The sequence below is a fragment of the Notolepis coatsorum genome (assembly GCF_963971535.1).
Source record: "Notolepis coatsorum genome assembly, chromosome: 3".
In the NCBI taxonomy this organism is placed as follows: domain Eukaryota; kingdom Metazoa; phylum Chordata; class Actinopteri; order Aulopiformes; family Paralepididae; genus Notolepis; species Notolepis coatsorum.
Genome location: NC_140167.1, coordinates 22,140,767 through 22,168,427, shown reverse-complemented (window position 1 = coordinate 22,168,427; position 27,661 = coordinate 22,140,767). Strand labels below are relative to the sequence as shown.

Genomic DNA, 27,661 nt, shown 5'->3' with positions numbered 1-27,661 from the left:
GTATTCAGGGTACTTTCACACCAAAGTTAGTTGCGGTTTTTCATTGTTTTGTTTGCCAATTGACTGCAAAAAAAACATTCTTTACAAACAAAGCCTGCAGATTGTACTGCAATGTTTTTATCCTCTTGTATTTTGCAGATTTTTATATTCTTATCTTATGCGATATTTTTTTATGTATTATTTCTGTATCATCTGAAGCACTTTGCAACATCGTTGGAAAAGGTGCTATATAAACTCGTCTTCTTCAGAGTGATGAGTGATGATCACTCTGAAGAAGACACATTTGTGTTGAAACAAATTTCTTCGCACCTTATTAAATATTTTTCTAAAGATGATCCGCGTCTCCAGTACCTTCCTTTTTGATGACTATGTGGTCCTTATCCGAGTAGCACCGGTCCTCATCTGAACAGACTTAGCGCATGAACTCTTAGTATAAAAGTATAAATAAAAACATAATATGAATAAAAACACTTACTTACTATGGCAGTGATTGAAGCTTCAACCCCCCCCCCCCCCAAAGAAAAAGAGTGGTTAAATGGTCACCTGGAGCATGTAGCTGTGGTAGTCTTTGATGCGGACCTGCCAGAAGCGCTGCAGGGCCAGCACGCTGCCGATGCCCACCTCGTGGAACACCTGCTCCACCACGTCCGGGAAGGGGCTGGCCCCCTGGCGCGCCTCGCGGTCCACCGCCACCCGCAGCAGGCGGCTCAGGCGCAGGTAATGCTCGTGGACCACGTCGGTCAGGGTCTCCAGCACGCTCTCCTGGGCCGACTCGAAGCCGGCGTGCGCCAGGACAGTGGCCACGGACTGGTAGAGGAGCTGCCTGCAGGACGTCCAGCCCAGCTCTGTGACGGGCTCACCTTTACCCCTGAGGGGGGAGGAGGGGGAGAGTGATCAGAGGGAGGGAGGGAATCATGCGTTGCGTTCTCCTTGCTCGACTGAAAGTCTAGCTCTGATGTATATCCCCAGCTAAAACTAAAATTTACCACCGTACAGTAAGTTGATGGATGTGGGACCAGGACCCAGAACCCAGTGTTTTCCACTGGTTCTTTGATTTTAGCAGTGTCAGTGTAGATAAAGGTCCTGACACACAACACCAAGTCAACTGTTTACCCAAGACTTGTTGACCGAGTGTCGATGATAATCCCCCATAATCTCCCGTAGTTTTCACCGTGTCTCTGTGGTAGACGGCCATGCACGGTGGGTTTCTGCTAGGGGTGGCAATCACTAGAGGAGTCAGGATATTGAAATATCGTGATATTGCGAGATATTGTGGTTTATTACTAGGGATGTCCGATATTATCGGCCGACCGATATTATCGGCCGACCGATATTGGCATTCAAATGTAATATGGGAAATTATCGGTTTTCAAATTATTATTATTTTTGACATTTATTTAACCTTTATTTACCCAGGCAAGCAAGTAAGAACAAATTCTTATTTTATTTATTGTCAAAAGTATGCATAATGTTGTGTTAATTCCACGACAAGAGATATGTAATGTTAATTACTTGAAATTATTCAGTTTTTTTGGGGGGGAATTGATTGATTGAAAATTTTATTAACAGATTGCAGAATGGGTACAATACAGTACAGCTCGATACACATAATTGTTAAGGGGATGCAGACCAGAGAAAGACTATCGTCTTGTTTACATCAGAGTCCCCCATTTTCAATTCATCATAACATATATGACATACAGATAGACAGTACTGTTACATCTAGACATTTATGACATACCAGATCTACAAATATACAGTACTGTTTGTGAGTACAAAAAGAGTCTAAAAGAGAGTATATACATTTGAGGGGGAAGAAACTGTACATTGGAGGAGGTTGGGTAGGTGGGATGGGGGGGAAACTGTACATTGGAGGTGGTTGGGTGTTTCCGGGTTCCCGTTTTGCGCTCTGATTGGCCACTGACCTACGCTAGTACGCCCCCCTTGCTATGAACGTAGCAGGAGGACGGACGTTGAAATCGAACAGCTGCTTCCGCGAGTACGCCCCTCGCTATGAGCCGCCGTTCTCGAAACCTAACAATGCCCGATCTAAAATGGTTCTCTCCTCTTTGTATACCTTTGTCCTCACAAGTATTCTGCCAGGGAACTTATGGACACGACAATAGTAATAAGTAATAACATTCTGCAATGTTAAATAACGTTTATCCATTCAACTAGCGGTACTAGGTAGCTAGCCTAGCCGCAATGCTATGCTCGATCCCATTCACGTTAGCATGTAAGCTAACAACAGCGTTAGTGCAGCTAAAGGGGCTATCGTATAGCCTTCAGCGTCCGTCCTGCTCAAACACCTTATAACTACTACTATTGTCGTGTCCATAAGTTCCCTGGCAGAATACTTGTGAGGACAAAGGTATACAAAGAGGAGAGAACCATTTTAGATCGGGCATTGTTAGGTTTCGAGAACGGTGGCTATCACGCTAAGCTAAGCTACGTTAGCTACTCACGTTGTATACACAATATGTACAACGACACAATGATTTACATTATTACAAATATGGTAACGTGGTTGTGGCTTTTACAAATAGTGGTTAGCGCTCACGTTGTATACACAATATGTACAAATATGGTAACGTGGTTGTGGCTTTTACAAATAGTGGTTCGCTTTAGAGATGAATGGCTATGAACACGGAGCGTTCTGTTACAGTCCTGCTACGCTCATAGCGAGGGGGGCGTACTAGCGTAGGTCAGCGGCCAATCAGAGCGCAAAACGGGAACCCGGAAACACAGACGCGTTGGAAAAAGGCTACACGCGGTTGGGTGGGTGGGGTTGGGTAGGCGGGGAAACTGTACATTGGAGGGGGTTGGGTTTGGACATTTACAGAGGCCAGTTTCGAATTGCAGTCTCCCGTAGGTGCTCTTTTAGAGAGGTTTTGAAGGTGGGTAGTGATAACGTTGTCATTTTTTAACATTCGAAGCTTCGATTGAAGTATTCGAACGAAGCTTCGAATGTCTATAAAAAAAAAATTACTTAAAAAGTTTTTTTTTTTTTAACTAAATCCTCAATTTGAAGTGTCAGTGTAGATAAAGGTCCTGACACACAACACCAAGTCAACTGTTTACCCAAGACTTGTTGACCGAGTGTCGATGATAATCCCCCATAATCTCCCGTAGTTTTCACCGTGTCTCTGTGGTAGACGGCCATGCACGGTGGGTTTCTGCTAGGGGTGGCAATCACTAGAGGAGTCAGGATATTGAAATATCGTGATATTGCGAGATATTGTGGTTTATTACTAGGGATGTCCGATATTATCGGCCGACCGATATTGGCATTCAAATGTAATATGGGAAATTATCGGTTTTCAAATTATTATTATTTTTGACATTTATTTAACCTTTATTTACCCAGGCAAGCAAGTAAGAACAAATTCTTATTTTATTTATTGTCAAAAGTATGCATAATGTTGTGTTAATTCCACGACAAGAGATATGTAATGTTAATTACTTGAAATTATTCAGTTTTTTTGGGGGGGAATTGATTGATTGAAAATTTTATTAACAGATTGCAGAATGGGTACAATACAGTACAGCTCGATACACATAATTGTTAAGGGGATGCAGACCAGAGAAAGACTATCGTCTTGTTTACATCAGAGTCCCCCATTTTCAATTCATCATAACATATATGACATACAGATAGACAGTACTGTTACATCTAGACATTTATGACATACCAGATCTACAAATATACAGTACTGTTTGTGAGTACAAAAAGAGTCTAAAAGAGAGTATATACATTTGAGGGGGAAGAAACTGTACATTGGAGGAGGTTGGGTAGGTGGGATGGGGGGGAAACTGTACATTGGAGGTGGTTGGGTGTTTCCGGATTCCCGTTTTGCGCTCTGATTGGCCACTGACCTACGCTAGTACGCCCCCCTTGCTATGAACGTAGCAGGAGGACGGACGTTGAAATCGAACAGCTGCTTCCGCGAGTACGCCCCTCGCTATGAGCCGCCGTTCTCGAAACCTAACAATGCCCGATCTAAAATGGTTCTCTCCTCTTTGTATACCTTTGTCCTCACAAGTATTCTGCCAGGGAACTTATGGACACGACAATAGTAATAAGTAATAACATTCTGCAATGTTAAATAACGTTTATCCATTCAACTAGCGGTACTAGGTAGCTAGCCTAGCCGCAATGCTATGCTCGATCCCATTCACGTTAGCATGTAAGCTAACAACAGCGTTAGTGCAGCTAAAGGGGCTATCGTATCGCCTTCAGCGTCCGTCCTGCTCAAACACCTTATAACTACTACTATTGTCGTGTCCATAAGTTCCCTGGCAGAATACTTGTGAGGACAAAGGTATACAAAGAGGAGAGAACCATTTTAGATCGGGCATTGTTAGGTTTCGAGAACGGTGGCTATCACGCTAAGCTAAGCTACGTTAGCTACTCACGTTGTATACACAATATGTACAACGACACAATGATTTACATTATTACAAATATGGTAACGTGGTTGTGGCTTTTACAAATAGTGGTTAGCGCTCACGTTGTATACACAATATGTACAAATATGGTAACGTGGTTGTGGCTTTTACAAATAGTGGTTCGCTTTAGAGATGAATGGCTATGAACACGGAGCGTTCTGTTACAGTGCTGCTACGCTCATAGCGAGGGGGGCGTACTAGCGTAGGTCAGCGGCCAATCAGAGCGCAAAACGGGAACCCGGAAACACAGACGCGTTGGAAAAAGGCTACACGCGGTTGGGTGGGTGGGGTTGGGTAGGCGGGGAAACTGTACATTGGAGGGGGTTGGGTTTGGACATTTACAGGGGCCAGTTTCGAATTGCAGTCTCCCGTAGGTGCTCTTTTAGAGAGGTTTTGAAGGTGGGTAGTGATAACGTTGTCATTTTTTAACATTCGAAGCTTCGATTGAAGTATTCGAACGAAGCTTCGAATGTCTATAAAAAAAAATTACTTAAAAAGTTTTTTTTTTTTAACTAAATCCTCAATTTGAATAAAGTGCTTAATCTGATTAAATGAGTATTTTTCTTTTATTAAATCAACTTTCTTTAATGAATATAACTCATCAGTTTCGTCAACATAAATAATCCAATAAGGGCACGGTTGGTATGAAAGTGATGGTGACGTCTTATAGTAAAATATTATAATATTAGTGTAGCCTAATCTTTAACTGCAACTGTGAAGAATACCCCAATTGGTTTAAACAGATTGGATAGAATTTTTTTTAATAAAAAAAAAAAAATTTAATGTTGATTTAGAATTCTAATGTCAACATTATGATCGAAGCTTCGAAGCATTCGGTACAGCCCTACAATATTGTCACCCACTGTAACTAAGAAGCCGTCGGTCTTGCGGAGTTTGTTTTTTGAACCGAAGAGAATGGACCCTGTTTTACCCAGGTGTAATGATAGTTTGTTATCAGCGAGCCAGGTGCAGATTCTGCCGTGTTCCGAGCTGAAACCCTGCATATATCGGTATCGGAAATTAAGAGTTGGACAATATCGGTAAAAAAGCCAATATCGAATATCCCTATTATTACCATTTTTCAACTGCAAATTTTGTTCCCACTTTGGGGACATCGTCAAGATCTGCAATAAAATATATATATACATAACCTGTTTTAGCTAGTAAGATAATGTTTTCAGTCTGTTCAACTCAAGCCAATCATTTTATGGGAGTCAAGCAAAGTTTTTTTTTTAATATTGAAAAGTGTATCGATATAATATTGCCATGCAAAATATTGCGATATATCATGCATATATACATGTTGAATCGGCAGCGTATTTGCTGGAAGTAGTCGGCCAGGAGAGTGTCCACAATGTCAGGAACATAGGCAATGCTACTGAGGAAATGTTTTTCTGCTGCAACTGGTGTTTAATACTTTTTCCACATTATTATTATACGTTTTATTTTTATCTAATTCCATGCGGTGCAGATGGTCTTTCTCTCTCTTGCAGTGCATTTAAACTGTTTGATTGGTAGGGTCTAGGTATAATAATAATATGGTCATTAGGAAAATGGAGGCTAATGGCTTTTTGATTGATGAAGTCCGAAGACAGCAAATAACAGTGTGTACGTTCACCACACACAATCTGGAAGTTCAAGAACAGTTCCTTTCCGGAGAGGTCTGATGTATAGGTCTGCATACATAGTAATAGACGTGTAAATGGTAAATGGTGCACTTATATGCCGTTTTTATCCAAAGCGCTTTACAATTTTGTTCCTCACATTCACCCATTCACTCACACATTCACACATACAGACGGCAGAGGCAACCATGCAAAGTGCCAACCTGCTCATCGGGAGCAATTAGGGGTTAAGTGTCTTGCTCAAGGACACTTCGACGTGCTACCCGGGGCGGAGCGGGAATCAAAGTGGGAACCTCCGGATTACCAGACGACTGATCAACCTCCCGAGCCACTGTCGCCCCAAAAAGTCAGGTGTCACTGTCAGTAGACCTAAGAAGCAGCATATATTTAGTAATAGTCAGGTGTCAGTTGACCTATGAAACAGAATTTGCCACTTCACCGCCATCATAGTGTAGATCGCTATGAATGCATTTCCATGAGCCGATGACAAAAACGATGGCGGTGAAAAACAATCTGAGTCAAGTAATAAAGAGCTTGTAATTACATTAGTGTATTCTGCCTGTTGTTTAGTCTAAAGTGGCATTTCTATTTTATGTTTTAACATTGAAGTGAATGATGCACTTCTGCATCCGTACCTCACATAACATCAGACTCGACCAATATGGCGGCGAAGTGAATAGGGCAAATATCTTCCCATGATGCACGCTCTCCCAGTTTGCTTTTTCGAAAATGAGTACTAGGGATGCATCGATACAGACAGTGATATCGGTTCGATAAAAGGCTAAAATAACATATTATCTGAGTTTCCCCGATACTAAAATCCAATACCAAGAAACACCTCTAACATGACAGAAATCAACGTGACTTGATTTGCTGCATTTCTGACACATTAACTCTCTTTAGTGGAGAAAATGTTTTCTATATCTCAATAGTTTGTGTATAATGATGGTCCAAGTTAGGGCTGGGCGATATGACGATATTATATAAATATCGGGTACAGTTCATTAACGATACACTTTTTCAACGTATCGTGGATATCGTGATGTTTTGCCCAAGAGGATTGTGTCGCGTCAATCTGTCCACACGTTACTCGTTCATATCTCAGCCTGTGCTGAGATATGCCCATTCCGCGGTCTGTTAATAAAGTTTTCAATCAGACAGATGTATGGAAAGGCTTTTATTATAACATTCGTTGTAGTAAAATCATTATGCCTCATTTAGTCATCCTGTGAAGCACTGGTCTCCTACTCGACGGCCGCGGGGAGCTAACGTTAGTAGCTTTGTTGATGTTCAGCACACGGGACATTCAGGAAGTCAAAAACTAATAATGCTTGCCGATTGGTGCTAAGAACAGCAGGGCGGGTGCAAGCGGTGTGACATCATTGGCAGACTCGACTGTCAATCAAAATGATTATGTTTCCGTCAGAATGAATGAAAACTGTATTAAAAGGTTGCAGAATGGGTACAATACAGTACAGGAGGATGAAGACCAGAAAAAGACTTTCGGCTTTTTTACATAAGGGTCCTCCATTTTCAATTCATCAAAACATTTAGAGACATACATGTATACAGTAGTTTCATAAAAATGCTAAAATGCTATTTATTGATTGATTGATTTAAAACTTTAACATATTGCAGAATGGGTACAGTACAGCTCAATACATACAATTGTTAAGGGGATGCAGACCAGAGAAAGACTTTAGTCTTGTTTACATCAGGGTCCCCCATTTTCAATTCATCATATTTCATATCTAAATCATATAATATCTCATATGCAATATATAATCTAATAATCTAAATCTAATATAAAAATGCTAAATGCATGGGTATTTTATTTTGTCTTTAATGTTAGCTTGCAAACTCAAATACTGTCTTGGTAAGCCTCATAATGAATTGTTTGGGGTAAAAAAGAAAAACATCGTGATGTGTATCGTGTATCGCCGAAAGGTCAGAAAATATCATGATATCATATTTAGGCGGCAGGCCATATCGCCCAGCCCTAGTCCAAGTCTATACTGTTCATTAAAAGTAATGGGTCAAAACTCTGTATTGGTAGTAAAAAGGTGGGATCGGTGCATCCCTAACGAATACAGTCTACTGCCACCTCCTGGTATGAAGAGTTATTTTCTCTTGCAGAACAAACTACACCCATCGACCATCTCCTCTAGTTGAATAGAATAGAATAGAAATACCTTAATCATCCCGAGGTAAATTTGGCACTACAAATCGCTCACAGTAAACATTTAGGTAGACAAAACAAAGTCACGAATAAGAATAACAAAAAAATTGCCTACGAATAAAGAATAAAATAAACTTAAGAATAAAATAATAATAATAAAATACGGTCCAGGATTCACATTTCCTATGTTATGTATATACATTCTAATAGAAAATATACAGAAATCTACAGTAAGTGTACAGTAAGTGTAATATTGAACAATTTTGGGTGGTGTATCCATGTATGTTTTTAACAGTGATTTATCAAAAGACCCTAAATGGTCAAATTGTCGCCTATAGATCTTGAAACAAGTTGAAAGAAGATAGTCTTCAGTAGTTAGTAGTGTTCACTGTTCAGCTAAAAGAACGTGTATGTAAATTTGGGAAATCTAGGCTAACTGTGGAGGACCACCACACAAACAAGTAGGCTATTACAGGAGACATGGAATTAATGAGCTCTGCTACAGCTCACCCTCAGTCCACTCTCATATTGGGCTACATTGTGGGTTGATAAACGTATGTCTGGGATGCCATTGTAAAGGTCTGTATTCAAATATCACAAAGACGGCAAGCACCAAAATGGACTGCATTTATATACTGCTTTTATCCAAGGCGCTCAACAACTTATGCCTTACATTCACACACCGACAGTGGTGTGTGCAAGGTTCCAACCTGCTCATTGGGAGTGGTTAGGGGTTAAGTGTCTTGCTCAAGGACACTTCGACAGCTAGTAGTACTCACTTATAGAAGTCACTCTCAGGGTCACTGTGGCGGAGCTGAAACGGCTGTCGTGGGGCTTTGCTGTCCTGTGGCAGCAGGTCGTCTGGCATGGCAGGCGGCGTGGGCGGGCATAGGGGCAGGTGGGTGTCGGCCTCCTCCAGTCTGCCGCCCCCCTCGGAGGGCGCAGAGCCCTGACCCTGAACCTGGGCCAGCAGGCTTCGGAGGCGGCGGGCATGCTGGCACAGCTGCACGGTGTGGATGGTGAGGCTGCACGGTTCGGAGGGGATGTCCAACATGGTGGTGGGTCGAGGGCGCTGTGCCGAGGGCTGGTGCAAGGGAGGGTCCTGCATCTCCACCGAGCGGAACTCACGCTGCAGCAGGTCAAAGGAGCTGCGGCTGGGCGGGGCGCCCGCAGGCCCAGGGATCTCACCCCAGTAACGCATCATGGCGACACAGGGAGGTTCAAGCTCTCACGGGTCTAGACAGAATTAATGAATGAATGAAAACTTTATTTAACAGATTGCAGAATGGGTACAAATACAATACAGTACGGCTCAATACACACAATTGTTAAGGGGATGCAGACCAGAGAAAGACGTTTGTCTTGTTTACATCAGGGCGGGACTGCGGTCAAGTGAGCCGTCTTTTGCTTTTGCGTGGTCAAGTGAGCCGCTCTTGTTTTTCGAGTGCGCGATTAGTTCCAGGTTTACGGTAATGCATTCAAACAACCCTGGGAGGCTGTTGTAATGAACCGACGTGACTTTTGAACACAGTCTCGCAAGTAGATCTTACAGAAATACTTAATATGACATTGAATGCGCATCGAATCAATAGGACGTTTAGTCTAATCAATAGGACGTTTCGTATGTGCAGTATTATTGAACATCGAATCAATAGGACGCGCAGTATATTCGACCACTAAACAAAAGCTACAGACAATTCCACAGAGGAACACTTCCGGTGAGGATTTCAAAGTAAAGGATGGCATGTGGTTCATTTCTATTATTTCATAAGTAGTTTATTACACTGCCATGTTTGTACTTAATACTTCTCAAGACTACTTGCACAAATAATATTAACTACTTTTACTGTGTACTTTGAGTAATTTGAGTTTCAAAGTCCTTTTTATAGAACAATGAGTATTTTCGACTAACTTTGATGTGGGATAAAAAAAAGATTTTCCCATAAGCACTTTATGAAACTGCCATGGTTGTACTTAGTACCTCTTAGACTACTTGTACAAATTATATGAAATATTTTTACTGTGTACTTTTTGAGTAATTTGAGTTTCAAAGTCCTCAGAATCAGCATTTTCGACTAACTTTGATGTGGTATAAAAAAAGATTTTCCCATAAGCACTTTATGAAACTTCCATGGTTGTACTTAGTACCTCTTAGACTACTTGTACAAATTATATGAAATATTTTTACTGTGTACTTTTTGAGTAATTTCAGTTTCAAAGTCCCCAGAATCAGCATTTTCGACTAACTTTGATGTGGGATAAAAAAAGATTTTCCCATAAGCACCTTATGAAACTGCCATGGTTGTACTTAGTACCTCTTAGACTACCTGTACAAATTATATGAAATATTTTTACTGTGTACTTTTTGAGTAATTTCAGTTTCAAAGTCCCCAGAATCAGCATTTTCGACTAACTTTGATGTGGGATAAAAAAAGATTTTCCCATAAGCACCTTATGAAACTGCCATGGTTGTACTTAGTACCTCTTAGACTACGTGTACAAATTATATGAAATATTTTTACTGTGTACTTTTTGAGTAATTTGAGTTTCAAAGTCCCCAGAATCAGCATTTTCTACTAACTTTGATGTGGGATAAAAAAAGATTTTCCCATAAGCACCTTATGAAACTGCCATGGTTGTACTTAGTACCTCTTAGACTACTTGTACAAATTATATGAAATATTTTTACTGTGTACTTTTTGAGTAATTTCAGTTTCAAAGTCCCCAGAATCAGCATTTTCGACTAACTTTGATGTGGGATAAAAAAAGATTTTCCCATAAGCACCTTATGAAACTGCCATGGTTGTACTTAGTACCTCTTAGACTACGTGTACAAATTATATGAAATATTTTTACTGTGTACTTTTTGAGTAATTTGAGTTTCAAAGTCCCCAGAATCAGCATTTTCGACTAACTTTGATGTGGGATAAAAAAAGATTTTCCCATAAGCACCTTATGAAACTGCCATGGTTGTACTTAGTACCTCTTAGACTACCTGTACAAATTATATGAAATATTTTTACTGTGTACTTTTTGAGTAATTTCAGTTTCAAAGTCCCCAGAATCAGCATTTTCGACTAACTTTGATGTGGGATAAAAAAAGATTTTCCCATAAGCACCTTATGAAACTGCCATGGTTGTACTTAGTACCTCTTAGACTACGTGTACAAATTATATGAAATATTTTTACTGTGTACTTTTTGAGTAATTTCAGTTTCAAAGTCCCCAGAATCAGCATTTTCTACTAACTTTGATGTGGGATAAAAAAAGATTTTCCCATAAGCACCTTATGAAACTGCCATGGTTGTACTTAGTACCTCTTAGACTACTTGTACAAATTATATGAAATATTTTTACTGTGTACTTTTTGAGTAATTTCAGTTTCAAAGTCCCCAGAATCAGCATTTTCGACTAACTTTGATGTGGGATAAAAAAAGATTTTCCCATAAGCACCTTATGAAACTGCCATGGTTGTACTTAGTACCTCTTAGACTACGTGTACAAATTATATGAAATATTTTTACTGTGTACTTTTTGAGTAATTTGAGTTTCAAAGTCCCCAGAATCAGCATTTTCGACTAACTTTGATGTGGGATAAAAAAAGATTTTCCCATAAGCACCTTATGAAACTGCCATGGTTGTACTTAGTACCTCTTAGACTACCTGTACAAATTATATGAAATATTTTTACTGTGTACTTTTTGAGTAATTTGAGTTTCAAAGTCCTCAGAATCAGCATTTTCGACTAACTTTGATGTTGGATAAAAACAATTCTTCCCATAAGCACTTTATGAAACTGCCATGGTTGTACTTAGTACCTCTTAGACTACCTGTACAAATTATATGAAATATTTTTACTGTGTACTTTTTGAGTAATTTCAGTTTCAAAGTCCCCAGAATCAGCATTTTCGACTAACTTTGATGTGGGATAAAAAAAGATTTTCCCATAAGCACCTTATGAAACTGCCATGGTTGTACTTAGTACCTCTTAGACTACGTGTACAAATTATATGAAATATTTTTACTGTGTACTTTTTGAGTAATTTCAGTTTTAAAGTCCTCAGAATCAGCATTTTCGACTAACTTTGATGTGGGATAAAAAAAGATTTTCCCATAAGCACCTTATGAAACTGCCATGGTTGTACTTAGTACCTCTTAGACTACCTGTACAAATTATATGAAATATTTTTACTGTGTACTTTTTGAGTAATTTGAGTTTCAAAGTCCTCAGAATCAGCATTTTCGACTAACTTTGATGTGGGATAAAAAAAGATTTTCCCATAAGCACCTTATGAAACTGCCATGGTTGTACTTAGTACCTCTTAGACTACGTGTACAAATTATATGAAATATTTTTACTGTGTACTTTTTGAGTAATTTGAGTTTCAAAGTCCCCAGAATCAGCATTTTCGACTAACTTTGATGTGGGATAAAAAAAGATTTTCCCATAAGCACCTTATGAAACTGCCATGGTTGTACTTAGTACCTCTTAGACTACCTGTACAAATTATATGAAATATTTTTACTGTGTACTTTTTGAGTAATTTGAGTTTCAAAGTCCCCAGAATCAGCATTTTCGACTAACTTTGATGTGGGATAAAAAAAGATTTTCCCATAAGCACCTTATGAAACTGCCATGGTTGTACTTAGTACCTCTTAGACTACCTGTACAAATTATATTAAATATTTTTACTGTGTACTTTTTGAGTAATTTCAGTTTCAAAGTCCCCAGAATCAGCATTTTCGACTAACTTTGATGTGGGATAAAAAAAGATTTTCCCATAAGCACCTTATGAAACTGCCATGGTTGTACTTAGTACCTCTTAGACTACGTGTACAAATTATATGAAATATTTTTACTGTGTACTTTTTGAGTAATTTCAGTTTCAAAGTCCCCAGAATCAGCATTTTCTACTAACTTTGATGTGGGATAAAAAAAGATTTTCCCATAAGCACCTTATGAAACTGCCATGGTTGTACTTAGTACCTCTTAGACTACTTGTACAAATTATATGAAATATTTTTACTGTGTACTTTTTGAGTAATTTCAGTTTCAAAGTCCCCAGAATCAGCATTTTCGACTAACTTTGATGTGGGATAAAAAAAGATTTTCCCATAAGCACCTTATGAAACTGCCATGGTTGTACTTAGTACCTCTTAGACTACGTGTACAAATTATATGAAATATTTTTACTGTGTACTTTTTGAGTAATTTGAGTTTCAAAGTCCCCAGAATCAGCATTTTCGACTAACTTTGATGTGGGATAAAAAAAGATTTTCCCATAAGCACCTTATGAAACTGCCATGGTTGTACTTAGTACCTCTTAGACTACCTGTACAAATTATATGAAATATTTTTACTGTGTACTTTTTGAGTAATTTGAGTTTCAAAGTCCTCAGAATCAGCATTTTCGACTAACTTTGATGTTGGATAAAAACAATTCTTCCCATAAGCACTTTATGAAACTGCCATGGTTGTACTTAGTACCTCTTAGACTACCTGTACAAATTATATGAAATATTTTTACTGTGTACTTTTTGAGTAATTTCAGTTTCAAAGTCCCCAGAATCAGCATTTTCGACTAACTTTGATGTGGGATAAAAAAAGATTTTCCCATAAGCACCTTATGAAACTGCCATGGTTGTACTTAGTACCTCTTAGACTACGTGTACAAATTATATGAAATATTTTTACTGTGTACTTTTTGAGTAATTTCAGTTTTAAAGTCCTCAGAATCAGCATTTTCGACTAACTTTGATGTGGGATAAAAAAAGATTTTCCCATAAGCACCTTATGAAACTGCCATGGTTGTACTTAGTACCTCTTAGACTACCTGTACAAATTATATGAAATATTTTTACTGTGTACTTTTTGAGTAATTTGAGTTTCAAAGTCCTCAGAATCAGCATTTTCGACTAACTTTGATGTGGGATAAAAAAAGATTTTCCCATAAGCACCTTATGAAACTGCCATGGTTGTACTTAGTACCTCTTAGACTACGTGTACAAATTATATGAAATATTTTTACTGTGTACTTTTTGAGTAATTTGAGTTTCAAAGTCCCCAGAATCAGCATTTTCGACTAACTTTGATGTGGGATAAAAAAAGATTTTCCCATAAGCACCTTATGAAACTGCCATGGTTGTACTTAGTACCTCTTAGACTACCTGTACAAATTATATGAAATATTTTTACTGTGTACTTTTTGAGTAATTTGAGTTTCAAAGTCCTCAGAATCAGCATTTTCGACTAACTTTGATGTTGGATAAAAACAATTCTTCCCATAAGCACTTTATGAAACTGCCATGGTTGTACTTAGTACCTCTTAGACTACCTGTACAAATTATATGAAATATTTTTACTGTGTACTTTTTGAGTAATTTCAGTTTCAAAGTCCCCAGAATCAGCATTTTCGACTAACTTTGATGTGGGATAAAAAAAGATTTTCCCATAAGCACCTTATGAAACTGCCATGGTTGTACTTAGTACCTCTTAGACTACGTGTACAAATTATATGAAATATTTTTACTGTGTACTTTTTGAGTAATTTCAGTTTTAAAGTCCTCAGAATCAGCATTTTCGACTAACTTTGATGTGGGATAAAAAAAGATTTTCCCATAAGCACCTTATGAAACTGCCATGGTTGTACTTAGTACCTCTTAGACTACCTGTACAAATTATATGAAATATTTTTACTGTGTACTTTTTGAGTAATTTGAGTTTCAAAGTCCTCAGAATCAGCATTTTCGACTAACTTTGATGTGGGATAAAAAAAGATTTTCCCATAAGCACCTTATGAAACTGCCATGGTTGTACTTAGTACCTCTTAGACTACGTGTACAAATTATATGAAATATTTTTACTGTGTACTTTTTGAGTAATTTGAGTTTCAAAGTCCCCAGAATCAGCATTTTCGACTAACTTTGATGTGGGATAAAAAAAGATTTTCCCATAAGCACCTTATGAAACTGCCATGGTTGTACTTAGTACCTCTTAGACTACCTGTACAAATTATATGAAATATTTTTACTGTGTACTTTTTGAGTAATTTGAGTTTCAAAGTCCCCAGAATCAGCATTTTCGACTAACTTTGATGTGGGATAAAAAAAGATTTTCCCATAAGCACCTTATGAAACTGCCATGGTTGTACTTAGTACCTCTTAGACTACCTGTACAAATTATATGAAATATTTTTACTGTGTACTTTTTGAGTAATTTCAGTTTCAAAGTCCCCAGAATCAGCATTTTCGACTAACTTTGATGTGGGATAAAAAAAGATTTTCCCATAAGCACCTTATGAAACTGCCATGGTTGTACTTAGTACCTCTTAGACTACGTGTACAAATTATATGAAATATTTTTACTGTGTACTTTTTGAGTAATTTCAGTTTCAAAGTCCCCAGAATCAGCATTTTCTACTAACTTTGATGTGGGATAAAAAAAGATTTTCCCATAAGCACCTTATGAAACTGCCATGGTTGTACTTAGTACCTCTTAGACTACTTGTACAAATTATATGAAATATTTTTACTGTGTACTTTTTGAGTAATTTCAGTTTCAAAGTCCCCAGAATCAGCATTTTCGACTAACTTTGATGTGGGATAAAAAAAGATTTTCCCATAAGCACCTTATGAAACTGCCATGGTTGTACTTAGTACCTCTTAGACTACGTGTACAAATTATATGAAATATTTTTACTGTGTACTTTTTGAGTAATTTGAGTTTCAAAGTCCCCAGAATCAGCATTTTCGACTAACTTTGATGTGGGATAAAAAAAGATTTTCCCATAAGCACCTTATGAAACTGCCATGGTTGTACTTAGTACCTCTTAGACTACCTGTACAAATTATATGAAATATTTTTACTGTGTACTTTTTGAGTAATTTGAGTTTCAAAGTCCTCAGAATCAGCATTTTCGACTAACTTTGATGTTGGATAAAAACAATTCTTCCCATAAGCACTTTATGAAACTGCCATGGTTGTACTTAGTACCTCTTAGACTACCTGTACAAATTATATGAAATATTTTTACTGTGTACTTTTTGAGTAATTTCAGTTTCAAAGTCCCCAGAATCAGCATTTTCGACTAACTTTGATGTGGGATAAAAAAAGATTTTCCCATAAGCACCTTATGAAACTGCCATGGTTGTACTTAGTACCTCTTAGACTACGTGTACAAATTATATGAAATATTTTTACTGTGTACTTTTTGAGTAATTTCAGTTTTAAAGTCCTCAGAATCAGCATTTTCGACTAACTTTGATGTGGGATAAAAAAAGATTTTCCCATAAGCACCTTATGAAACTGCCATGGTTGTACTTAGTACCTCTTAGACTACCTGTACAAATTATATGAAATATTTTTACTGTGTACTTTTTGAGTAATTTGAGTTTCAAAGTCCTCAGAATCAGCATTTTCGACTAACTTTGATGTGGGATAAAAAAAGATTTTCCCATAAGCACCTTATGAAACTGCCATGGTTGTACTTAGTACCTCTTAGACTACGTGTACAAATTATATGAAATATTTTTACTGTGTACTTTTTGAGTAATTTGAGTTTCAAAGTCCCCAGAATCAGCATTTTCGACTAACTTTGATGTGGGATAAAAAAAGATTTTCCCATAAGCACCTTATGAAACTGCCATGGTTGTACTTAGTACCTCTTAGACTACCTGTACAAATTATATGAAATATTTTTACTGTGTACTTTTTGAGTAATTTGAGTTTCAAAGTCCTCAGAATCAGCATTTTCGACTAACTTTGATGTTGGATAAAAACAATTCTTCCCATAAGCACTTTATGAAACTGCCATGGTTGTACTTAGTACCTCTTAGACTACCTGTACAAATTATATGAAATATTTTTACTGTGTACTTTTTGAGTAATTTCAGTTTCAAAGTCCCCAGAATCAGCATTTTCGACTAACTTTGATGTGGGATAAAAAAAGATTTTCCCATAAGCACCTTATGAAACTGCCATGGTTGTACTTAGTACCTCTTAGACTACCTGTACAAATTATATGAAATATTTTTACTGTGTACTTTTTGAGTAATTTCAGTTTTAAAGTCCTCAGAATCAGCATTTTCGACTAACTTTGATGTGGGATAAAAAAAGATTTTCCCATAAGCACCTTATGAAACTGCCATGGTTGTACTTAGTACCTCTTAGACTACCTGTACAAATTATATGAAATATTTTTACTGTGTACTTTTTGAGTAATTTGAGTTTCAAAGTCCTCAGAATCAGCATTTTCGACTAACTTTGATGTGGGATAAAAAAAGATTTTCCCATAAGCACCTTATGAAACTGCCATGGTTGTACTTAGTACCTCTTAGACTACGTGTACAAATTATATGAAATATTTTTACTGTGTACTTTTTGAGTAATTTGAGTTTCAAAGTCCCCAGAATCAGCATTTTCGACTAACTTTGATGTGGGATAAAAAAAGATTTTCCCATAAGCACCTTATGAAACTGCCATGGTTGTACTTAGTACCTCTTAGACTACCTGTACAAATTATATGAAATATTTTTACTGTGTACTTTTTGAGTAATTTGAGTTTCAAAGTCCTCAGAATCAGCATTTTCAACTAACTTTGATGTTGGATAAAAACAATTCTTCCCATAAGCACTTTATGAAACTGCCATGGTTGTACTTAGTACCTCTTAGACTACCTGTACAAATTATATGAAATATTTTTACTGTGTACTTTTTGAGTAATTTCAGTTTCAAAGTCCCCAGAATCAGCATTTTCGACTAACTTTGATGTGGGATAAAAAAAGATTTTCCCATAAGCACCTTATGAAACTGCCATGGTTGTACTTAGTACCTCTTAGACTACGTGTACAAATTATATGAAATATTTTTACTGTGTACTTTTTGAGTAATTTCAGTTTTAAAGTCCTCAGAATCAGCATTTTCGACTAACTTTGATGTGGGATAAAAAAAGATTTTCCCATAAGCACCTTATGAAACTGCCATGGTTGTACTTAGTACCTCTTAGACTACCTGTACAAATTATATGAAATATTTTTACTGTGTACTTTTTGAGTAATTTGAGTTTCAAAGTCCTCAGAATCAGCATTTTCGACTAACTTTGATGTTGGATAAAAACAATTCTTCCCATAAGCACTTTATGAAACTGCCATGGTTGTACTTAGTACCTCTTAGACTACCTGTACAAATTATATGAAATATTTTTACTGTGTACTTTTTGAGTAATTTCAGTTTCAAAGTCCCCAGAATCAGCATTTTCGACTAACTTTGATGTGGGATAAAAAAAGATTTTCCCATAAGCACCTTATGAAACTGCCATGGTTGTACTTAGTACCTCTTAGACTACGTGTACAAATTATATGAAATATTTTTACTGTGTACTTTTTGAGTAATTTGAGTTTCAAAGTCCCCAGAATCAGCATTTTCGACTAACTTTGATGTGGGATAAAAAAAGATTTTCCCATAAGCACCTTATGAAACTGCCATGGTTGTACTTAGTACCTCTTAGACTACTTGTACAAATTATATGAAATATTTTTACTGTGTACTTTTTGAGTAATTTGAGTTTCAAAGTCCCCAGAATCAGCATTTTCTACTAACTTTGATGTGGGATAAAAAAAGATTTTCCCATAAGCACCTTATGAAACTGCCATGGTTGTACTTAGTACCTCTTAGACTACCTGTACAAATTATATGAAATATTTTTACTGTGTACTTTTTGAGTAATTTGAGTTTCAAAGTCCTCAGAATCAGCATTTTCGACTAACTTTGATGTTGGATAAAAACAATTCTTCCCATAAGCACTTTATGAAACTGCCATGGTTGTACTTAGTACCTCTTAGACTACCTGTACAAATTATATGAAATATTTTTACTGTGTACTTTTTGAGTAATTTCAGTTTCAAAGTCCCCAGAATCAGCATTTTCGACTAACTTTGATGTGGGATAAAAAAAGATTTTCCCATAAGCACCTTATGAAACTGCCATGGTTGTACTTAGTACCTCTTAGACTACGTGTACAAATTATATGAAATATTTTTACTGTGTACTTTTTGAGTAATTTGAGTTTCAAAGTCCCCAGAATCAGCATTTTCGACTAACTTTGATGTGGGATAAAAAAAGATTTTCCCATAAGCACCTTATGAAACTGCCATGGTTGTACTTAGTACCTCTTAGACTACGTGTACAAATTATATGAAATATTTTTACTGTGTACTTTTTGAGTAATTTGAGTTTCAAAGTCCCCAGAATCAGCATTTTCTACTAACTTTGATGTGGGATAAAAAAAGATTTTCCCATAAGCACCTTATGAAACTGCCATGGTTGTACTTAGTACCTCTTAGACTACTTGTACAAATTATATGAAATATTTTTACTGTGTACTTTTTGAGTAATTTCAGTTTCAAAGTCCCCAGAATCAGCATTTTCGACTAACTTTGATGTGGGATAAAAAAAGATTTTCCCATAAGCACCTTATGAAACTGCCATGGTTGTACTTAGTACCTCTTAGACTACGTGTACAAATTATATGAAATATTTTTACTGTGTACTTTTTGAGTAATTTGAGTTTCAAAGTCCCCAGAATCAGCATTTTCTACTAACTTTGATGTGGGATAAAAAAAGATTTTCCCATAAGCACCTTATGAAACTGCCATGGTTGTACTTAGTACCTCTTAGACTACTTGTACAAATTATATGAAATATTTTTACTGTGTACTTTTTGAGTAATTTGAGTTTCAAAGTCCTCAGAATCAGCATTTTCGACTAACTTTGATGTGGGATAAAAAAAGATTTTCCCATAAGCACCTTATGGGAAGAATTGTTTTTATCCCACATCAAAGTTAGTCGAAAATGCTGATTCTGGGGACTTTGAAACTCAAATTACTCAAAAAGTACACAGTAAAAATATTTCATATAATTTGTACACGTAGTCTAAGAGGTACTAAGTACAACCATGGCAGTTTCATAAGGTGCTTATGGGAAAATCTTTTTTTATCCCACATCAAAGTTAGTCGAAAATGCTGATTCTGGGGACTTTGAAACTGAAATTACTCAAAAAGTACACAGTAAAAATATTTCATATAATTTGTACAGGTAGTCTAAGAGGTACTAAGTACAACCATGGCAGTTTCATAAAGTGCTTATGGGAAAATCTTTTTTTATCCCACATCAAAGTTAGTCGAAAATGCTGATTCTGAGGACTTTAAAACTGAAATTACTCAAAAAGTACACAGTAAAAATATTTCATATAATTTGTACAAGTAGTCTAAGAGGTACTAAGTACAACCATGGCAGTTTCATAAGGTGCTTATGGGAAAATCTTTTTTTATCCCACATCAAAGTTAGTAGAAAATGCTGATTCTGGGGACTTTGAAACTCAAATTACTCAAAAAGTACACAGTAAAAATATTTCATATAATTTGTACACGTAGTCTAAGAGGTACTAAGTACAACCATGGCAGTTTCATAAGGTGCTTATGGGAAAATCTTTTTTTATCCCACATCAAAGTTAGTCGAAAATGCTGATTCTGGGGACTTTGAAACTGAAATTACTCAAAAAGTACACAGTAAAAATATTTCATATAATTTGTACAGGTAGTCTAAGAGGTACTAAGTACAACCATGGCAGTTTCATAAAGTGCTTATGGGAAGAATTGTTTTTATCCAACATCAAAGTTAGTCGAAAATGCTGATTCTGAGGACTTTGAAACTCAAATTACTCAAAAAGTACACAGTAAAAATATTTCATATAATTTGTACAGGTAGTCTAAGAGGTACTAAGTACAACCATGGCAGTTTCATAAGGTGCTTATGGGAAAATCTTTTTTTATCCCACATCAAAGTTAGTCGAAAATGCTGATTCTGGGGACTTTGAAACTCAAATTACTCAAAAAGTACACAGTAAAAATATTTCATATAATTTGTACACGTAGTCTAAGAGGTACTAAGTACAACCATGGCAGTTTCATAAGGTGCTTATGGGAAAATCTTTTTTTATCCCACATCAAAGTTAGTCGAAAATGCTGATTCTGGGGACTTTGAAACTCAAATTACTCAAAAAGTACACAGTAAAAATATTTCATATAATTTGTACACGTAGTCTAAGAGGTACTAAGTACAACCATGGCAGTTTCATAAGGTGCTTATGGGAAAGTCTTTTTTTATCCCACATCAAAGTTAGTCGAAAATGCTGATTCTGGGGACTTTGAAACTGAAATTACTCAAAAAGTACACAGTAAAAATATTTCATATAATTTGTACAGGTAGTCTAAGAGGTACTAAGTACAACCATGGCAGTTTCATAAAGTGCTTATGGGAAGAATTGTTTTTATCCAACATCAAAGTTAGTCGAAAATGCTGATTCTGGGGACTTTGAAACTCAAATTACTCAAAAAGTACACAGTAAAAATATTTCATATAATTTGTACAGGTAGTCTAAGAGGTACTAAGTACAACCATGGCAGTTTCATAAGGTGCTTATGGGAAAATCTTTTTTTATCCCACATCAAAGTTAGTCGAAAATGCTGATTCTGGGGACTTTGAAACTCAAATTACTCAAAAAGTACACAGTAAAAATATTTCATATAATTTGTACACGTAGTCTAAGAGGTACTAAGTACAACCATGGCAGTTTCATAAGGTGCTTATGGGAAAATCTTTTTTTATCCCACATCAAAGTTAGTCGAAAATGCTGATTCTGAGGACTTTGAAACTCAAATTACTCAAAAAGTACACAGTAAAAATATTTCATATAATTTGTACAGGTAGTCTAAGAGGTACTAAGTACAACCATGGCAGTTTCATAAGGTGCTTATGGGAAAATCTTTTTTTATCCCACATCAAAGTTAGTCGAAAATGCTGATTCTGGGGACTTTGAAACTGAAATTACTCAAAAAGTACACAGTAAAAATATTTCATATAATTTGTACAAGTAGTCTAAGAGGTACTAAGTACAACCATGGCAGTTTCATAAGGTGCTTATGGGAAAATCTTTTTTTATCCCACATCAAAGTTAGTAGAAAATGCTGATTCTGGGGACTTTGAAACTCAAATTACTCAAAAAGTACACAGTAAAAATATTTCATATAATTTGTACACGTAGTCTAAGAGGTACTAAGTACAACCATGGCAGTTTCATAAGGTGCTTATGGGAAAATCTTTTTTTATCCCACATCAAAGTTAGTCGAAAATGCTGATTCTGGGGACTTTGAAACTGAAATTACTCAAAAAGTACACAGTAAAAATATTTCATATAATTTGTACAAGTAGTCTAAGAGGTACTAAGTACAACCATGGCAGTTTCATAAGGTGCTTATGGGAAAATCTTTTTTTATCCCACATCAAAGTTAGTAGAAAATGCTGATTCTGGGGACTTTGAAACTGAAATTACTCAAAAAGTACACAGTAAAAATATTTCATATAATTTGTACAGGTAGTCTAAGAGGTACTAAGTACAACCATGGCAGTTTCATAAGGTGCTTATGGGAAAATCTTTTTTTATCCCACATCAAAGTTAGTCGAAAATGCTGATTCTGGGGACTTTGAAACTGAAATTACTCAAAAAGTACACAGTAAAAATATTTCATATAATTTGTACAGGTAGTCTAAGAGGTACTAAGTACAACCATGGCAGTTTCATAAGGTGCTTATGGGAAAATCTTTTTTTATCCCACATCAAAGTTAGTCGAAAATGCTGATTCTGGGGACTTTGAAACTCAAATTACTCAAAAAGTACACAGTAAAAATATTTCATATAATTTGTACACGTAGTCTAAGAGGTACTAAGTACAACCATGGCAGTTTCATAAGGTGCTTATGGGAAAATCTTTTTTTATCCCACATCAAAGTTAGTCGAAAATGCTGATTCTGGGGACTTTGAAACTGAAATTACTCAAAAAGTACACAGTAAAAATATTTCATATAATTTGTACAAGTAGTCTAAGAGGTACTAAGTACAACCATGGCAGTTTCATAAGGTGCTTATGGGAAAATCTTTTTTTATCCCACATCAAAGTTAGTAGAAAATGCTGATTCTGGGGACTTTGAAACTCAAATTACTCAAAAAGTACACAGTAAAAATATTTCATATAATTTGTACACGTAGTCTAAGAGGTACTAAGTACAACCATGGCAGTTTCATAAGGTGCTTATGGGAAAATCTTTTTTTATCCCACATCAAAGTTAGTCGAAAATGCTGATTCTGGGGACTTTGAAACTGAAATTACTCAAAAAGTACACAGTAAAAATATTTCATATAATTTGTACAAGTAGTCTAAGAGGTACTAAGTACAACCATGGCAGTTTCATAAGGTGCTTATGGGAAAATCTTTTTTTATCCCACATCAAAGTTAGTAGAAAATGCTGATTCTGGGGACTTTGAAACTCAAATTACTCAAAAAGTACACAGTAAAAATATTTCATATAATTTGTACACGTAGTCTAAGAGGTACTAAGTACAACCATGGCAGTTTCATAAGGTGCTTATGGGAAAATCTTTTTTTATCCCACATCAAAGTTAGTCGAAAATGCTGATTCTGGGGACTTTGAAACTGAAATTACTCAAAAAGTACACAGTAAAAATATTTCATATAATTTGTACAGGTAGTCTAAGAGGTACTAAGTACAACCATGGCAGTTTCATAAAGTGCTTATGGGAAGAATTGTTTTTATCCAACATCAAAGTTAGTCGAAAATGCTGATTCTGGGGACTTTGAAACTCAAATTACTCAAAAAGTACACAGTAAAAATATTTCATATAATTTGTACAAGTAGTCTAAGAGGTACTAAGTACAACCATGGCAGTTTCATAAGGTGCTTATGGGAAAATCTTTTTTTATCCCACATCAAAGTTAGTAGAAAATGCTGATTCTGGGGACTTTGAAACTGAAATTACTCAAAAAGTACACAGTAAAAATATTTCATATAATTTGTACAGGTAGTCTAAGAGGTACTAAGTACAACCATGGCAGTTTCATAAGGTGCTTATGGGAAAATCTTTTTTTATCCCACATCAAAGTTAGTCGAAAATGCTGATTCTGGGGACTTTGAAACTGAAATTACTCAAAAAGTACACAGTAAAAATATTTCATATAATTTGTACAGGTAGTCTAAGAGGTACTAAGTACAACCATGGCAGTTTCATAAGGTGCTTATGGGAAAATCTTTTTTTATCCCACATCAAAGTTAGTCGAAAATGCTGATTCTGGGGACTTTGAAACTCAAATTACTCAAAAAGTACACAGTAAAAATATTTCATATAATTTGTACACGTAGTCTAAGAGGTACTAAGTACAACCATGGCAGTTTCATAAGGTGCTTATGGGAAAATCTTTTTTTATCCCACATCAAAGTTAGTCGAAAATGCTGATTCTGGGGACTTTGAAACTGAAATTACTCAAAAAGTACACAGTAAAAATATTTCATATAATTTGTACAAGTAGTCTAAGAGGTACTAAGTACAACCATGGCAGTTTCATAAGGTGCTTATGGGAAAATCTTTTTTTATCCCACATCAAAGTTAGTAGAAAATGCTGATTCTGGGGACTTTGAAACTCAAATTACTCAAAAAGTACACAGTAAAAATATTTCATATAATTTGTACACGTAGTCTAAGAGGTACTAAGTACAACCATGGCAGTTTCATAGGGTGCTTATGGGAAAATCTTTTTTTATCCCACATCAAAGTTAGTCGAAAATGCTGATTCTGAGGACTTTAAAACTGAAATTACTCAAAAAGTACACAGTAAAAATATTTCATATAATTTGTACAAGTAGTCTAAGAGGTACTAAGTACAACCATGGCAGTTTCATAAAGTGCTTATGGGAAAATCTTTTTTTATCCCACATCAAAGTTAGTAGAAAATGCTGATTCTGGGGACTTTGAAACTGAAATTACTCAAAAAGTACACAGTAAAAATATTTCATATAATTTGTACAGGTAGTCTAAGAGGTACTAAGTACAACCATGGCAGTTTCATAAAGTGCTTATGGGAAGAATTGTTTTTATCCAACATCAAAGTTAGTCGAAAATGCTGATTCTGAGGACTTTAAAACTGAAATTACTCAAAAAGTACACAGTAAAAATATTTCATATAATTTGTACAAGTAGTCTAAGAGGTACTAAGTACAACCATGGAAGTTTCATAAAGTGCTTATGGGAAAATCTTTTTTTATACCACATCAAAGTTAGTCGAAAATGCTGATTCTGAGGACTTTGAAACTCAAATTACTCAAAAAGTACACAGTAAAAATATTTCATATAATTTGTACACGTAGTCTAAGAGGTACTAAGTACAACCATGGCAGTTTCATAAGGTGCTTATGGGAAAATCTTTTTTTATCCCACATCAAAGTTAGTCGAAAATGCTGATTCTGGGGACTTTGAAACTCAAATTACTCAAAAAGTACACAGTAAAAATATTTCATATAATTTGTACACGTAGTCTAAGAGGTACTAAGTACAACCATGGCAGTTTCATAAGGTGCTTATGGGAAAATCTTTTTTTATCCCACATCAAAGTTAGTAGAAAATGCTGATTCTGGGGACTTTGAAACTCAAATTACTCAAAAAGTACACAGTAAAAATATTTCATATAATTTGTACACGTAGTCTAAGAGGTACTAAGTACAACCATGGCAGTTTCATAAGGTGCTTATGGGAAAATCTTTTTTTATCCCACATCAAAGTTAGTCGAAAATGCTGATTCTGAGGACTTTAAAACTGAAATTACTCAAAAAGTACACAGTAAAAATATTTCATATAATTTGTACAAGTAGTCTAAGAGGTACTAAGTACAACCATGGCAGTTTCATAAAGTGCTTATGGGAAAATCTTTTTTTATCCCACATCAAAGTTAGTCGAAAATGCTGATTCTGGGGACTTTGAAACTCAAATTACTCAAAAAGTACACAGTAAAAATATTTCATATAATTTGTACAGGTAGTCTAAGAGGTACTAAGTACAACCATGGCAGTTTCATAAAGTGCTTATGGGAAGAATTGTTTTTATCCAACATCAAAGTTAGTCGAAAATGCTGATTCTGAGGACTTTAAAACTGAAATTACTCAAAAAGTACACAGTAAAAATATTTCATATAATTTGTACAAGTAGTCTAAGAGGTACTAAGTACAACCATGGAAGTTTCATAAAGTGCTTATGGGAAAATCTTTTTTTATACCACATCAAAGTTAGTCGAAAATGCTGATTCTGAGGACTTTGAAACTCAAATTACTCAAAAAGTACACAGTAAAAATATTTCATATAATTTGTACAAGTAGTCTAAGAGGTACTAAGTACAACCATGGCAGTTTCATAAAGTGCTTATGGGAAAATCTTTTTTTATCCCACATCAAAGTTAGTCGAAAATACTCATTGTTCTATAAAAAGGACGTTGAAACTCAAATTACTCAAAGTACACAGTAAAAGTAGTTAATATTATTTGTGCAAGTAGTCTTGAGAAGTATTAAGTACAAACATGGCAGTGTAATAAACTACTTATGAAATAATAGAAATGAACCACATGCCATCCTTTACTTTGAAATCCTCACCGGAAGTGTTCCTCTGTGGAATTGTCTGTAGCTTTAGTTTAGTGATCGAATATACTGCGCGTCCTATTGATTCGATGTTCAATAATACTGCACATACGAAACGTCCTATTGATTAGACTAAACGTCCTATTGATTCGATGCGCATTCAATGTCTTATTAAGTATTTCTGTAAGATCTACTTGTGAGACTGTGTTCAAAAGTCACGTCGGTTCATTACAACAGCGTCCCAGACTTGTTTTAATGCATTACCGTAAACCTGGAACTAATCGCGCACTCGAAAAACAAGAGCGGCTCACTTGACCACGCAAAAGCAAAAGACGGCTCACTTGACCGCAGTAGGGCGGGGAGGAGGGAGAAAGGAGGAGGGGAGAGGGAGAAAGAGTGAGCATCAGTCTTCACCACATCATCTCCTGTTCAATGTGTGTGTGGTTGAGAATATAATGGCGCTACTTTGCATTGTAACTATTTTAGTCTAAAAACAGACAGTTGTTTCAATACGCTGTGCGTTACAGGTTGTTTATACAGTGTGAATTAACTGACGCTTAGGAATGAAGCACAATAGAAGTGAACACAAAGCCAACAAACAAGTGGGTGTGTCTAAAGTGGCTAATATCAGGTTATATACTATACAAGTGACTCCAAGTACAATAACAACTCAAACACTCACAGCACTGGAAACGGTCGCTGAACGTGAAACGGTTACAAACGTCGCGGATATCTTATCGTCCGTCTCCTAAAAATGTCCCTGTGAAAATGTAACTGAGTTGGACAGTTCCGCAAAAACAGATTATCTCACATTTTTAAATAGAGGAAATATGAGAGGATTTCGAGCATTTTGTTTATTATTATAGTATTTTATAATGT

The 27,661-nt window shown here is 36.0% G+C and overlaps 1 protein-coding gene across 3 annotated transcripts in view; it reads right to left on the bottom strand.

The window, feature by feature from the left end:
• Positions 1–27,661, bottom strand: part of supt7l (SPT7 like, STAGA complex subunit gamma) — a 38,864-nt gene that overhangs the window by 10,137 nt on the left and 1,066 nt on the right. For 2 of the 3 annotated variants that reach the window (XM_084311071.1, XM_084311072.1), the window contains exons 2-3: positions 9,033–9,489; positions 544–868 (exon numbers count right to left, since the gene is read on the bottom strand). In XM_084311071.1, coding sequence (XP_084167197.1) covers positions 544–868; positions 9,033–9,457 — 750 coding nt within the window. In that variant the 5' untranslated portion in view covers positions 9,458–9,489. Of the gene's footprint in view, positions 1–543; positions 869–9,032; positions 9,490–27,464; positions 27,542–27,661 lie in introns of those variants that run through there. The other variant, XM_084311070.1, reaches the window with a different exon arrangement.